The sequence below is a fragment of the Stegostoma tigrinum genome, chromosome 13 (genome assembly GCF_030684315.1).
Source record: "Stegostoma tigrinum isolate sSteTig4 chromosome 13, sSteTig4.hap1, whole genome shotgun sequence".
Taxonomy (NCBI): Eukaryota; Metazoa; Chordata; class Chondrichthyes; order Orectolobiformes; family Stegostomatidae; genus Stegostoma; species Stegostoma tigrinum.
The window spans coordinates 25,293,737-25,310,375 of NC_081366.1; the positions used below are offsets into that span (position 1 = coordinate 25,293,737).

The following is a 16,639-nucleotide window of genomic DNA, read 5'->3' on the forward strand; positions in this document are numbered from 1 at the left end:
GACTGAGAACAGTTGCATCCAGATAAATCAACATCAGAACAATGGGGGAGCTGGCATTCAATATGGAATTGGAAAATGTAAAGGCCCAACATGTTCCCTTTAAAGTGAAATGTCAGAGCAAGAAGTTTGGAGAACCCTCAATGTCGAAGAACATTCAGGACTGGCTAAGAGGGAAAAGACCAAATGGGGGCATTTAAAAAAAAACAAACTGATGGGTAAAATTAGTTGAGCATCCCAAGATAATCTAAATATATTGGGGGAATAATGATAACTAGGAAAAGAGTAAAGACCAAGGGGCAATCTGTGCGTGGAGCTGAAGAACATTGATAAGTTGCTAAGCAAATACTTCTCATCTGTCTTTACTTTGGAGAAGGAGGAAATAGATAAAGAATATAGGAAGAGGGATTGAGAGTTTGATATAGGGTGAGAGGAGGTATTGGAGGCTTTGATGGGGTCAAAAGTAGACTGATCTCAATGCCCAGCTAAGTTATATCCAAGGCTGCCTTGGGAAGCAAGGAAGGAAATTACAGGAGCTTTGACCAAACTTCTGGCCACAGGTGAAGTGTCAGAGGACTGGAGAATAGCTAATGTAGTTGTACTTTTCAAGAAGTGTAGTAGAAATAAATGAGGGAAATATAGACCAATGAGTGTCTCATTGATGATAGGAAATCTATTGGAGAAAGTTCTGAAGGAGAGAATTGATGTCCACTTGGAGAGGCACGATTTGATCGGGGATGGTCAGCATGGCTTTGTCAAAGGGAGATCATGCCTAGGTGGTGACCAGGTATGTCAAAGAGGTTGAGTAGTTGATGTAGTTTATATGGACTTCAGCAAAGCCTTTGACAAAGCCCCACCCATATGGGATCCAGGGCAATTTGGCACACTGAGCCAATTTTAGATCCAGTGATGGGAAACAGAGGGTGTTGGTAGAAGGCTAAGTGAGACCGGAGACCATTGTCCAATGGCATTCTCTCGAGATCAGTGCTGGGTCCCTTACTGTTTATAGAAAAAAAAATGGCAGGGTTGCTAAGTAAGTTTGTGGATGATATGAACATTGGCTAGGTAATTGACAGTGAAGAAGAACATGTTAGATTACAGGAGAATATAGACCCCTAGTCAGATGGGCAGATGAAATTTAACCGTGAAAAGTGTGAGGTGGTGCACTGTGGAAGAAGTAGCATGACAATGAATGGCAGTATACTACAAAGCTCAAAGGAACAGAGGGGTCTTGGTTTGCTTGTTCACTGATCCCTGCAGCAGTAGGGCAGATTAGTAGATTAGTTTAGGAGGCATTCTGGACACTTACTTTTCATGGTTTTGGCATAGGTTTTAAGAGCAAGGAGGTTATGTTGGAGCTGTACAAAATTCTGTTTAGACTGCAGCTGGAGTACTATGTGCATTACTGGACACCATACTGTAGGAAGGATGTAATTGCACCAGAAGTGGTGAAGAGCACATTTACCAGGATATTGTCTGGGATGGAACTGTTTAACTATGAAGAGAGGTTAGATAAGCTCAGGTTACTTTCATTGTACTAAACTCTATAGTAGAGGTCCAACCTGCACAACTTCTCCTCTAAAGACAGTCCCTCCATACCCAAGATCGAATGAGTGAACCTTGTCAGCCTTGTTATCACTTACAAATGGCCCCATCCTTCATGTTACTGTTCCTGTATCTGCCATGACCTTGGCCCTGTCCCACTGTTTCCATCTGGCACTTTGATATTACAGTTAATGTTCCCAATTTACTCAGAGTGTGAAATAGAGGAGAATTGGTAGCTGTATAGAAATGATGCGACTTTAGCTAATAATGAGATGCAAATACATGGAAATAAGGTAGTTGCTTATAAGCGAGACTCAGAATTTTTTTTATTCTAAAGGGGGGAAATCAGAATATTTTTCTTGATATTGGGTGTCAAGTTGATCCTTGCTGTATTCTCCCAATTTTCTTGCCATCATCCGTGTCAGTCAACGCAATGGAAAGCTCCACCCTCGGATTTCAATGTTAAGATGAATTTTCTTGATTCTCCCCTAAGGCTTAGATTTCAGAAACTCATCACTGAAGGACGACTGCCTTATTTCCATACCTTTGCATCTCATTAATGCCTCAAATTGCCTTACGCATGTGCCACTCTCTATTCTGCATTCATTCACCGTGAAACTAGATGGTAAGAATTCCTAATCAGAGTGGATAATTGGTGCCTGCTGCTCATGGAATGCTTGTGCTGGCCACCTTGCAACTGCTTCTTCAGTAAAACCACCTTGCATGGTCCAAGCCCAGCATCCTTGTCAAACCTTCATTTATGCAAATCAGCAATGGCAAATCAACTGCCTCACCACATCATTATGCCTGCTTTGGACCAACTCAGACATTATTTCTACTGTTCAATGCTTTACTTTTGAGCGCTAGGACGCCTATGACTTGCACATTTCTGTCAGTTTACTTTGCATACATGAGACGTACGTGTATTTCGCACATCAGCACACGATGCATCTTTATGGGTCTTAGCTTGCTTTCTTAACACTCACTCACATTTTTGTTCCCAAGACAGTAGCAGAATAGGTGGCCTGAGATTGGGTCATATCCAATCCCATTGCCTTTCTTCCTGTTTCGCCTTCTGTTTTCTTTTTCTTCTTTAGTTATTTTTCTTTTTTTTTCTTCATTTTCTTTTTCTTTTAAGTCTGGAGAGTGGTGGACGAAGGCAGAGGTTTCTGTCAACAGTGGCAGCGGCAGCAACACCAGGACGAGCCAAACCTTGCTTCACCCTAGCCTTTTTAATATTTTTTAGCACAGATCCAGGAAAAGGCAGCTTGTCGTTGTGGGGAATGTTGAACAGTTAAGGGCACTGATATGTTGCTGTGCAGCCCTGTGCAAGGTGAGAAAATTGTACATGCCTCAACTACAATATTCCAAAATTCTACTAATTCAGGAACCATTGCTTTGGAAAATTACATGTGTCACAAATGGATTTCAGTGCATACAAATATGAAAATTAAAAATAACAAAATCTTTGGATCAACATTAGACAGAACAGAGTGCATTATAAATTGTGAAAAGTTAAGCAGTAAAATCCAAAGGTACTGGGGATCCAAATACATAGAATCATTAAAATGCCATATACTGATCCAGAAAATAATCTAAAAGGCAAAAGGAATGCTGATCTTTGTATTCCTGGCTTCTAGATATAATGGCGTAGGCGCTTATATCTAGAAGCCAGTTAATCCACATCGAGTTCTGTGGACAGTTTGGGAGATTACAGCTCAACAAGGACACATTGGATTTGAAGGAATTGCAATGTAGATGTTTGAGAGTGCAACCTCGGTTCTATGGCTAAGTTATGACGAATGATTAAACAAACTAAGATTGTTTCCTGGAAGTGAGAATTTTAAGGAGGGATTTGTTTAAAATTTTCAAGCTATCAAGATGAATAGGTAGAATAAATAGGCTGGTATTTGACTGGGGGGAGGGGGGATCTTACAGGTGTTGGTGTTCACATTTGTCTGTCACCCGTCCTCTTCTTGTTGCTTGAGATTGTGTGTTTGGAAAGCACAGTCAAAGTAGCTGCATTGTAACTAGAAGGAGATGCATAATGCTTGCCTATGATAATGTACAATGCTAATCATGCAAACTGGTTTGTCCTAGATGGCCTCATGTTTCTTCAGTGTTTTTGAAGCTATACATATTCAGGCAAGTGGAAAGTATTCCTACACACTGTGTTTGACATTGGAAAGTTAGACCTATTTCTCAGCTATTTGAAAAAGATGTCATAAGAAAACCAGGGAATTAAAAAAAATGTTCATTTTACAATTGTTGTCGGGAAATTGTCAGAAGAAGAAGGGTTCCAACATGAAACTTCAGCTTTCCTGTTCCTCTGTTGCTGCCTGGCCTGTTGTTTTCCTCCAGTTCCACAGTTTGTGATCTTTGTAGTGAGTTGCTCTTAATTTTAAGAACAATTTAAGATGTCAATCCGAATGCAACCAGTATAACTAATACTGTACGCTTTAATATATTTACAACCTATTTGGTGATGATACGACTGAGAAAATAGCTATAAAACATGTCATATTTCAGAAAATGCTCTATTATGAGCAAAAATACACAAAATGTAACCAATGGAATATTTTACTAATATTTCATTTTCAGCTACAAATGAGTAAATGCAATTACTGAGCAAAAGCATTGCTTCTTCCACAATGAGCAGCACAGTAGCATAGTGGTTAACACTGCTGCCTCACCGTGTCAGGGACCCTGAGTTCAATTCAGCCTTGGGCGACTGTCTGTGTAAACCCCACAATTTCACCCTGTGTCTTCATGGGTTTCCTCAGGTTGCTCCGGTTTTCTCCCACAGTCCAAAGCCATGTGGGCTAGGTCAGTTGGCCATGGTAAAAATTGCTGTATCGTGTCCAGGGATGTGCAAGTTAGGTGAGTTCGCCATGGTTAAAACCCCAAACAGGGTTACAGGAATGGTGTGCTCTTCAAATGGTCAGTGCGGGCTTGATGGGCCAAATGGTCTCCTTATGCGCGGTAGGGATTCTTGGATTCACTTATGGAAGCCTGTGATTTCTTGCTTTATTTCCTGTTGTCTGTGCCCTCCTGATTTAAGCCAAACTCAGCTGTAAACCATTCCATGACTAATAGAATGGGCAGGCAACCCACAAAGAATCTTTACATACCATCCTCATGAAGAGTCACCAAACTTGAAAACTTAACTCAAATTTCTTGCTGTTGCTAGCAATTTCTGTTATTGCTTTCGATCTCTAGCATCCACAGTTTTTTGTTTTATTTTAACTTGCCATGTCTGTCAGCAGTGATCAGTCAAGGGGGTAGACATGTTGCTGTATGGCACTATGTGTGAGTGTCATGCAGTTTATGTGGCAAACACACAAAATGTACTTCAGCTCAAAGTCTAATTAGCATAATCCAGTGTAAAAAAAGGACAAAAAACACCCACAAAGTAATGGAAAAACTCAGCAGGTCTGGCATTCTCTGTGGAGAGTGTAACAAAGTTACCATGTCCAGTCCTTAATGACTTGTCCTTCAAGCTAGTTCCAAAAGTATCTCAATTTTTCTACACCTTTTTAGCAAGACCGAAAAGAGAACGGATGAAGAAGTAACAGAATAAAATGAAGTCAGAAATATCTCAAGTTGCAGAAATTAAAGTACAGGCAAATTCAGTACCTAACTACACATCTGATGGATGCCAAATTGGAGCTTGTGTTACAAGATGCACTTCTGAGGTGGGTAGGACTCTGTAGCACTGACCACTGCCAATGTCAGGATGTGGAAATAATAAGTCTGTCAGAATTATGTCATTGTGATACAGAAGGTTGCTATTTGGCCCACTGAGTCCAAATCAGCTCCCTGTAGAACAATTCAGAAGTTCTATTCCTGTAATCCCATAAATTTCCTTAAGTATCTATTGAGTATTATTTTGAAATTACTGATTATCTTTACTTCCACCTTTTGTAAGCAACAATTTCTAGGTTATTTCCACTCATTACAAAAAAAAGTTAATTCTAACAGTTCTTCAGTGACTGTTACTCAAAATCAAAGATTACATTTCCTTCTGAAGAAAAATCCATTACGTGTAACGTTAAAACTGATTTTCTCCCCACAGATGCAGCTGAACCTTGAGAATGTGCAGCATTTTCTGTTTTTAAACTTCAAGAATAATCATTGTATTTGTTTTTGCTCCTATTGTCTTTGTATGATCAATTAATGCTTCCTTATCTGACAAAATCAGAAGTTGCACTTTACCAGGTTATAGTCCAGCAGGTTTGTTTGAAATCACAAGCTTTTGAAGCGCTGCTCCTTCATCAGGAGCCTGATGAGGGAGCAGCACTCCAAAAGTTTGCAATTCCAAATAAACCTGTTGGGCTTTAACCTGGGTTGTGTGACTTCTGACTTGGTCCACCCCAGTCCAACAACGGCACCTCCACATCATCCTTAGTTGAATTTTTATAATCTTGGAATCTGAGAGATCTCCCGTCGACTTCCTTTTTGTCTAAGAAAACAACTCAGTAACGCCAATTTAATTTTCTGACTAAACTTACTCATCCTTGAAACTATTCTGGTAAACCTCTGTACCCTCTGAAGGAATTTCACATTCTTCCCAAGTCTAGTAACCAGAATTGAATTCAATATTCCAGCTGTAGCTGAGCTGGAGCTTTATAAATGTTTTCCACAACCTTTCTCCTTCTGTTTGCAATACTTCTATTTATAGTGCCCAAGATCCCATATAATTTGCTACTCTTTGAATATATTTCTCTATCTTCAATAAGCTATCAATATTTGTTCTCCCCAGGTCTCTCATCCCCACACTCGCCATTAACTGTAGATTGTATCTCCCTATCTCTTCATAAAAATACATCACTTCACACATCTCTGTATTAATTCTATTTTCCACATACTTTCCCCTTTCATCAGCTTATCAATGTCCTGTTGAAGTAGTTTGATATCATCCCTATCAGGAAATTTTTTACAGTTTCTAAATCATTTATCCACTGTTTCTGGTTCAGAAGGTAATTCTTTGTATGAGTTGAGTCTAACATTTCTAGAGGATGAGCCTCAATTTTATCTATTTAGCCTTTAAGGTGCGACTTTGTTAAATGTTTCCCATTTAGGTAATATCTATTACATTCCCTTTTATGAACCTTGCTGTTCTTGAAAAAATTCAAACAGTTTAGTCAAACCCAACCTGCCTTTGCACAGATCCATGCTAATTCTCCTTAATTAATTCAAAGGTTGAGTGCCAGTTATTTTGTATCTACCATTGTTGTTGCTAAATCCTTACCAAAGTTGACCAGATGTTAAACTGACCACCTTGCACATGCAGTAATATCCTTACACCCTTCGTAAACAATGACATCATGTTTACCATTTTCCAATTTTCTGGCAACACCTGCCTAGAGAGGTTTGAATGATTATGTCGAACCACCCTGTGATTACAACTTCCATTTTATTTGACAAAATATGATGTAAGCCATTCAGACAAAGTGACATCTATTCTTAAAAATAACTTTTTAGTATTATATTTTGTATATAAATTTTTATCCCATCCATTATGTTTACTGTATCATATTTCCTTATTGAGTATTGGAGCCTTGCCTTTCTCTACAGCTCAATATTGATGTCACTGACCTTGCCACCATAGGCCACATGGCAGCTTCAGTTGCTCTAATAGTAGATATATAACTCTTGCAGGGGATCTTTGCTGGCATGGTCTTGAGAAGAGTTGATCATGATCGTTACCAGGTTTAGTGATGTTGCAAGTCAGGCTAAACTGGTCAATGGTTACATTGACATTTTATTTTTACATAATTCCTTTTAAAGCATTACACACTAAATATTTTAATGAATGCTTTCACTATTATGATTAATCAAGTATTTTGATATCTTCACGATGATGTTGGGTCTGCTGGACCAGTATCCTTTTAAAATTAGAACCCTTGCCTAATAATCTGCCAGCGTGTTTCATCTCATGCTTCCAACATCTGGATAGGGAGTCTCCCATTGATAAATAATTTGATGACAATTGTAATGCTGGAAACTGAATAAATGTGAACATTTAGCCCAAAGGTTGAGAATGTAAATACCAGCAGAGAAAATAAAAACAAAAGTAGTCCAGAAATTATGACTTAAACCCTGATTCAACATTTATTTATTTTTGTTTAATTGATTTAATTGATAACAGAGAGATTTGGCAAGAGTAAAATGATAGCATTGGTGTATATGGACTTCCAAAAGGGATTAAAGTAAGTGCCACACATGTTAGCAGAATTTAAGCCAGTTAAATGAAGGGAAGAAATGGGCCAAATGTTGGCAAACAGGATTAGATCAGTTCAGGATATCTGCTCAGTGTGGACAAGTTAGACGGAATGGTCTGTTTCTGTGCTGTATAACTCTATGACTTGGTGGCAGGAAATAGAGGGTAGTTGTGAGTGGTTTTGTTTTGGAGTGAAAGAAGGTGGGATGGCCTAGAAGTTGGTATTAGAAACCATGCTTTGATCTACATTGATGACCTAGATTTGGGTGCATACAGCACAATTTCAAAATTTGTGGACAACAGAACACTTGGAAATAGACAATAGGTGCTGGAGTAGGCCATTCGGCCCTTCGAGCCAGCACCATCATTCATTATGATCATGGCTGATCATCCACAATCAGTATCCTGTTCCTGCCTTATCCCCAAACCCTTGATTCCACTATCTTTAAGAGCTCTGTCTATCTCTTTCTTGAAAGCATCCAGAGAGTTGGCCTCCACTGCCTTCTGGGGCAGAGCACTCCATATATCCACCACTCTCTGGGTGAAGAAGTTTTTTCTCAACTCTGTTTTAAATGGCCTACCCCTTATTTTTAAACTGTGTCCTCTGGTCCTGGACTCACCCATCAGCGGAAACATGCTTCCTGCCTCCACAGTGTCCAATCCCTTAATAATCTTATACGTCTCAATCAGATTAATGTCTACAGTGAGGAGGAATGTGATACACTTCGAGTGATGGACAAGGTTGTGGAAGTGGACATGTGGCAGATGAAACTTATTGCAGAAAAGTTGAAGTTATGCATTTTAGTAGGAAGAATGAGAAAAATCAATAGAAAATATAAAAGATACAATTCCAAAGGGGATGCAAGAACAGAACAAACCTCGAGGTATATGCACACAGACCATTGATGGTGATTAGACAGATTTAGAGGATCCTGGATTTTATATATGTATTTGTTCATTCTTGTGAATGCAGTCATTGCTAACTGGGTCATCATTTATTGCTCATCCTTAGTTACCTTTGAGAAGCTGCCTTCTTGATGAAGTGCTGTCAGAGACACTATGAATTTCTGCAGTGTACCTTGTACATGGCACATATTCTGTGACTAAAGCATTAGTAGTAGAAGTAGTAAATGTTTGTGAATGTGCTACTAATCAAATGGAATGTAGTAAATGATGTCAAGTATTAAGTATTGTTGGACCTGCTCTCATCCAGTCAACTGGCATGTATTCTATCGCATTCATTTATATATACAAAGTATAAAAGCAAAGAGGTTATAATGAATATTTATAAACTACTAGTTTGAACACATTTCTGGGCACCATACTTGACAGATATCAAGAGATGAGTGAAGAATTCTTATAGAAAAAATTTAGAAGAATTGTTCCAGAAATTGTGGATTTCAGTTATGTTGATAGATTAGTGAAGCTGAGGCTGTTCTCGTTAGAGAAAAGCAGTTTGAGGGAACATTTGACAATGTTTGAAATCATAAGGGGTCTAGACACAGTTGGCAGAAGCTTAAAGACCCAATTAAAAGTGAATGTGAAAAGAACTGAAGGTGAGGTGAGAAAAAAACATTTTTATGCAAAAAGTGAACAAGATATGCAATAAACTGTCTGAGAGTATTGTAGAAGCTGATTCAATCATGGTTTTTAAATGGGTATTCAATAATTTACCAGAATAGTGAAGAATGCAGTAGCAAGGAGAAAGGAGGAGGACTGGGAGTAACTGAGTTGCTCATGCAAATGCTGTCTCAAATGCGATTGTCTGACTAGCCTCCTCCAGTGCCATAACGACTCTGATTCCATGGATCTTAAAACTGGTTACTACCACAGCTTATTCCTTCTGATGATAGGGAGGGAAGTTGAAGGTCTGGTTGAAGATCAGACCTGACGCTTTAAACATCAGTGTAGGCTCAAGGGATCAAAAAGCATAGTGTTTTGCCTTTCTTATGTTTTTATGTTCTAGAATGCCCTTTTTGCATGGACACCCTTTCTAAATGGTATACAGTACAGGTACATCCAAATATCAGAAATGGAATGCATTCTCATTGTAATAAGGCTGTATCTGTTTTAAATTGGCACATCTGTTGGCTTTGAGACTCACACACCAGAAGCTCAGATGCAGAAAAACAACTCTCAAATATTTTCTATTCCCAGATGTTTAGTTTATACCAGTATAACAGGCATTTTGAAACAGAAAAATCAGGGTAATTTTGGATAATGCTCAGGGTATTGCAACACACTCTGTTGTTGTGTTTCTATTCAAAAAGTGCACAATACTGTTGAAAAGAATTAAACACATTTATTTCATGGAACTGAAACAAGAATTATTCTCATGTTATTATTTTGAACATAAAATGCTTACTTGTTTACCCCACTTTCATCATGGAGCATAGAATATTCATTGCAAATAATATGGAAATTTTTTGATTGTTTAAATAATTTGTGCCAAATAAAAGAGGGTTTTAGTACTATTAGCAAAACGTAATTTCTTACCATTTACTTTTTTAGGATTACACTTTGACAATGTACTTCCAGCAAGCTTGGCGGGACAAACGGCTATCCTACTCAGAAATACCTTTGAATCTCACCTTGGACAACAGAGTGGCTGATCAACTTTGGGTTCCTGATACATACTTCCTTAATGATAAAAAGTCTTTTGTGCATGGTGTGACTGTAAAGAATCGAATGATCCGCTTGCACCCAGATGGCACAGTTTTATATGGTCTCAGGTTAGTACAAGTTTCTTTCCATTTTATAAAGCTAGTATAAAGCCATTTTATAAAATCAGTCCAAAAATGTTATTTTCTTTCCCAAATCTAGTTTAACCAAATCAGATATCTGTAAACATGGAACTTAACAACTCTAGGTGATGAAAACTATGTTAAGGATACCAGACCTTAGGTCAAATAACAGTTGAAAGTGAGACTTGCATCATCTATCCTTAAGCTGATCTTTGTGTATTCCTGCATGTGATCCCGCAATGGCAATGGTGATGAATGTCAAGGGAAAGTGTGTTAGATTATTTCCTTATGAAGATGGTTATTACCTGGCATTTGTGTTACTGTAACAACGAATAGGAGCAGGTGTAGGCCATTCAGCCCATCATGGTTGATCTGATTGTGGCCTTAATTCTGTATTCCTGGAGTTGTCAGAACCAAATAAATTATTTTAGATAATGATTTAGAACTTTATGCTGCTCAATATTTTTGTGGAGTTTTGTTAAAAAAAACTGTGACATACTCATGTAATTTCTAATTCTATTAAATTCAAATTCCAAGGTCTTCTAGTTGATGCAGAATACTGATGTTTTACCCATGATCCTGAGGCAGAAATCAACATTAGACTGACATAATAAAAGTCATCTCTAAATTCTTATGTGGGATTTTGGTGTTGTGGACTAAGCCAACATTTACTGCCCATCACTTACTACTCTTGAATATGTGATGATGAGCCACCTTCTTCAACAGCTTTAGTATGCCTGGTGCAGGTATATTCACAGTGCTGTTTGGGACAATGAATGAATGTTGATACAGTTCCAAGTTAGGATAATGTGTGGCTTGGAAGGTAATCTGAGGTGGTGTTGTTGCCATAAGTCTGCTGCCCTTGCCCTTCTGGATGTTAGATGTTGCAGGTTTGAAAAGTGTGACTGAAGGAAGCTTGTTGAGTTCCTGCTGTGCATTATCTATATGTCACCACTGTTCCCACTGTGCATCAGTAATGGAATGAGCAAATGTTAAGGTGACGGATGAAGTACTGATCAGTTGAACCACTTTACCTTGAATGAGCTAAACTGTGTATTGTAGCTTTACTTGTACAGATAAAAGGAGAGAATTCAGTTGTTCTCCCTGACATATCTTGAATATTGTGGATAGATGTTGTTGAGAATGGAGATAAGTTGTTTACTGAAGTATCCCTAGCCTTTGACTTGCTATTTCCCACCCTTAACCCTTGGCTCATTTATGACTAATATTTTGGGAAAAAACAATTTTTATATAATGTTCAGAACACACCTCTGGTGCAGTACCTGAGAAAAACACATTGTATAGTTCATAAAAACACCAATGGTGCAGTTTACACACAAGAGTCCCTGCCTTTAATGCCTCTGTAGGTTTAGGTCACTTGTGGCTTTGTTATAGACCAGAACTGAAGAAAACTTCTTCCTGCAGCTATTCAAGCACCTGAACATAGTCAACTTCAAAGAGTAAGGCTTTTGTCCTGATGTTTCTGGTCTGCAACTAACACTAACTCTTTACTCTGCAGTAATCAACTTTCATCACGCCCTTCCCTTCTGGGGATCCATAATCTATACAATGACTTTTATTCAAGGACTTGACAAGACTGCTTAAAACTCAAAGTACAACTAAAATCACAGTATACCAAAGATTAATGATCCTCAGAAAAGATTCCTTCCTATTTCTGTCTTAAATGGAACATCATTATTTTGAAACTTTGATCCCTATTTTGAGATTTTCCATTCATTCTCTCAGCATCTAGCCTTACAATCTCAGAATTATATACATTTCAGTAAGATTATATCTCAATCTTTAAAATATAGACCTAACCACCTCAGTCTTTCCTCACAAGACAACATCATTCTAGGAATTAGCCTAGTGAATGTGTTAACACAAGTTTATGCCTCAGAGATAATAAAATGTGAGGCTGGATGAACACAGCAGGCCAAGCAGCATCTCAGGAGCACAAAAGCTGACGTTTCGGGCCTAGACCCTTCATCAGAGAGGGGGATGGGGGGAGGGAACTGGAATAAATAGGGAGAGAGGGGGAGGCGGACCGAAGATGGAGAGTAAAGAAGATAGGTGGAGAGAGTTTAGGTGGGGAGGTAGGGAGGGGATAGGTCAGTCCAGGGAAGACGGACAGGTCAAGGAGGTGGGATGAGGTTAGTAGGTAGCTGGGGGTGCGGCTTGGGGTGGGAGGAAGGGATGGGTGAGAGGAAGAACCGGTTAGGGAGGCAGAGACAGGTTGGACTGGTTTTGGGATGCAGTGGGTGGGGGGGAAGAGCTGGGCTGGTTGTGTGGTGCAGTGGGGGGAGGGGATGAACTGGGCTGGTTTAGGGATGCAGTAGGGGAAGGGGAGATTTTGAAACTGGTGAAGTCCACATTGATATCATATGGCTGCAGGGTTCCCAGGCGGAATATGAGTTGCTGTTCCTGCAACCTTCGAGTGGCATCATTGTGGCAGTGCAGAAGGCCCATGATGGACATGTCATCAAGAGAATGGGAGGGGGAGTGGAGATGGTTTGCGACTGGGAGGTGCAGTTGTTTGTTGCGAACTGAGCGGAGGTGTTCTGCAAAGCGGTCCCCAAGCCTCCGCTTGGTTTCCCCAATGTAGAGGAAGCCGCACCGGGTACAGTGGATGCAGTATACCACATTGGCAGATGTGCAGGTGAACCTCTGCTTAATGTGGAATGTCATCTTGGGGCCTGGGATGGGGGTGAGGGAGGAGGTGTGGGGACAAGTGTAGCATTTCCTGCAGTTGCAGGGGAAGGTGCCGGGTGTGGTGGGGTTGGAGGGCAGTGTGGAGCGAACAAGGGAGTCACGGAGAGAGTGGTCTCTCCGGAAAGCAGACAGGGGAGGGGATGGAAAAATGTCTTGGGTGGTGGGGTCGGATTGTAAATGGCGGAAGTGTCGGAGGATAATGCGTTGTATCCGGAGGTTGGTAGGGTGGTGTGTGAGAACGAGGGGGATCCTCTTGGGGCGGTTGTGGCGGGGGCGGGGTGTGAGGGATGTGTCGCGGGAAATGCGGGAGACGCAGTCAAGGGCGTTCTCGATCACCGTGGGGGGAAAGTTGCGGTCCTTAAAGAACTTGGACATCTGGGATGTGCGGGAGTGGAATGTCTTATCGTGGGAGCAGATGCGGCGGAGGCGGAGGAATTGGGAATAGGGGATGGAATTTTTGCAGGAGGGTGGGTGGGAGGAGGTGTATTCTACTTTTGTGCTCCTGAGATGCTGCTTGGCCGGCTGTGTTCATCCAGCCTCACATTTTATTATCTTGGAATCTCCAGCATCTGCAGTTCCCATTATCTCTGATACTCTTTTATGCCTCAGAGCACAGTTTGTGACAGATTGTGTAGGGGTTTAATGAGTAAATTTTAATTTACTATTTTAAGTTTCTTCCAGGCTTGGGAAGGATAACCATGCTCTCTGCTGAAGAACAGCTGAGATTAGCTAGGAAAGTAATTGGTTTAATCTGGTTCTGTTATCACAAGGTAATTCATCTAAATATCAGTTAGTATAAATAAACGAGTCCAGAGTTCAGTTTGGCACAGAATGTAGCTTTGACAGAGTTTGACCTGAGTTTTTTGGTGAGTTGAAGCCTTTTGGCAAGGGCATGACTTTCTTTATCAAACTTTGTTAGCCCCCAGTAGAGCAAGCATGGAAAAGCTTCATGAGAAGGGACATAGAGTCAGCTGGAGTTTGAATCTGTGAAACATTCCAGTCACAATCAGCTGCCGAGAAAGTGTGATCACAGGGAAGTGGCTTGGTACCAAAAATATATGTAGAATGCAGGAAGAGATTCTGTTAAAGTAGAACAGCTAGAGGCTAAATTCAAAGCAAAGTCTCAAATGTCATAATCTCTGGATTACTACCCAAATCATGAGCGAACAGCATGGGATAAATGAAATTAAAGAGATGAATGCATGGCTCAAGGAATTGAGTGGTTGAAATGGGAACTGTGCTGTTGGGACAACCAACACCCCAACCATGCTGGGATTGGTGTTTTGATGAATCATACAAGGGTGATAAAGGAGATTTTAAACTTAATAGTGGTGAGAGGGAATCAAATGAGAGGTGATACGGTAAAGGGAAACAACAAAGGGCAGGGCAGTGGGAGGAAACAAGATAATAATGCAAGAGTCCATAGCTAGTAAAGCCAGAGACATTGGTCAAAAATATTGCCTCTGGCTGCATGGAGTATTTGTAATAAGGGTTGAATTGTTAGCACAGACACTAGAAAATGTGTATGTTCTGATTGGCATTACAGAAACACGGTTGAAGCATGACTGATGCTGGGACCTCAGTATTGAAGAATATTTGACCTATCAAAATGAAAAGATAGTGTGGCAGGTCTTGATGTGAGGAATTGTAAAAGATCAGTGCTGAGAGATGGCCTTAATGAATAAGATATAGAATCAGTTTGGGGGGAGATAAGAAACAGGTAAGAGGTCATTTGAGGGTGAAGTCTGTAGCCCCTTACTGTGGTTATACTGCAGGATAGAGAATACAGGAAAAAATAAGTGGGGCATAAGAAATGTGCTACAATAATCACGGGTCACCTTTAACTTACTTGTCCATTGGGAGAATCAGGTGGGCAAGGACACTTAGCAAATGAGTTTAGTGAGTGTTCTCGGAACAAATTCTTACAATGGTTTATTCTTCAGTCAACCAAGGGAGCAAGCTATGCTGGATTTGGTGATGCATAATGAGATGTGATAAATCATTAACATCATCATAAAAGGGATTCAAGGTGATAATGAAAATGACATGATTCTGTCACGTTCAGTTTGTAAGAGAAGTGTAGATCCACAAATCATGGGTTAAATGTAAATAAAGGTAACTATGAGGGCATGGGGAAGAGCTGGTTTAGCTGTACTGGGAAGTCAGGTCAGTAGAGTTGTACTGGTAGAAATTTAGGGAAATTTTAAGAACTCTCAAAGATTCATCCTGCTAAGTTTTAAAAAAAACTGCTTTGGGAAGAGTGTACCAATTCTTATTTAGATAAGGAACTTAAAGACAGTATCACATTGAAATAAATACTACAAATCTGTAGAGATTAATATTAGGTCAGGGGACTGGTCAGATATCAAGGAGCAGCTTAAGAATCACTAAAGAGGATAAAGAGACAAAGCATGAAAGAAAACTAGCTAGTAATGTAAAATAGGAGTTACTGCAACTACTTGAAACAGAAAAGAGTAATTAAAACTAGTGTTGGACTGAGAGTAAGTACAGGAGTTGATCATGGATAACAAAGGGGGTTTTGAACCTGTATTTTGTGTCTGTCTTCACTGCAGCACACTTCAAAGAACTTCCCAAAATATAATTAGAAATAAAAGATTATTAGGGAGAGATGAACTTAAAACAGTTACCATCAGAGAGAAATGTGCTTGGACAACTGTTCACTTTGACCTCTCTCTTCCTTTTTAGATATCTAAAAAAACTCATTGTCAGATTGTATATTCCTCATTCATTTGCCCTTCTGGGTTACTTTCTCTGTCTTTACTCTCTTCGTAGTCCTCAGCTGAATTCTGAATTTGTCCCACTCTTTGGATCTAACACGGACTTTGGTCTCCTCATGTTTTCTCTTTCAGCTTAATAGTCTTCTTGACTTCCTTGGTTAGCGATGGCTGGTTTCCCCTTCTTAGAATCACTCCTCCTTACTGGGATGTACTTTTAGTGAGAGTCATGAACTGCCTCCTTAAATGACTGCCATTGCTTGTTCTCTGTCATTTATGTTCATCTACCCAATTTACTTTAGCTAGCACTATCCATATTTCATTTCAATTCTTTTTAATTTTAAACAGTTGTTTCTGATGAAAATCTCTCAATCTCGAACTGAATATTAAATTCTATCATGTTATAATCATTACTTCATGGGGGATCTTTTACTTAGAGGTTATTTAGTTAACTTGCCTCATTGTCTATTATCAGAGCCAAAGGTAGTCTGCTCCCTGGCTGGTGCCATGACATAGTTTCCCAGAGCCATTTCACAAGTGCAGCCTATGAATTTATAGCTGTGGCTACTCTTTCCAATTTGATTAACCCAATCAACCGAGAATTAAAGTGACCCATAACTATTGCTTTGCTCTTTTTACATGCTCCAGTTATTGGTTCATTTACAGCTTTTCCCATAGAATGG

At 39.7% G+C, this 16,639-nt stretch overlaps 1 protein-coding gene across 1 annotated transcript in view; it reads left to right on the forward strand.

Moving 5' to 3' along the window:
• gabrb2a (gamma-aminobutyric acid type A receptor subunit beta2a) overlaps positions 1 to 16,639 on the forward strand; it is a 215,442-nt gene that overhangs the window by 91,524 nt on the left and 107,279 nt on the right. Inside the window, exon 4 of the mRNA XM_048543245.2 lies at positions 10,277 to 10,497. Coding sequence (XP_048399202.1) covers positions 10,277 to 10,497 — 221 coding nt within the window. The remainder of the gene's footprint in view (positions 1 to 10,276; positions 10,498 to 16,639) is intronic.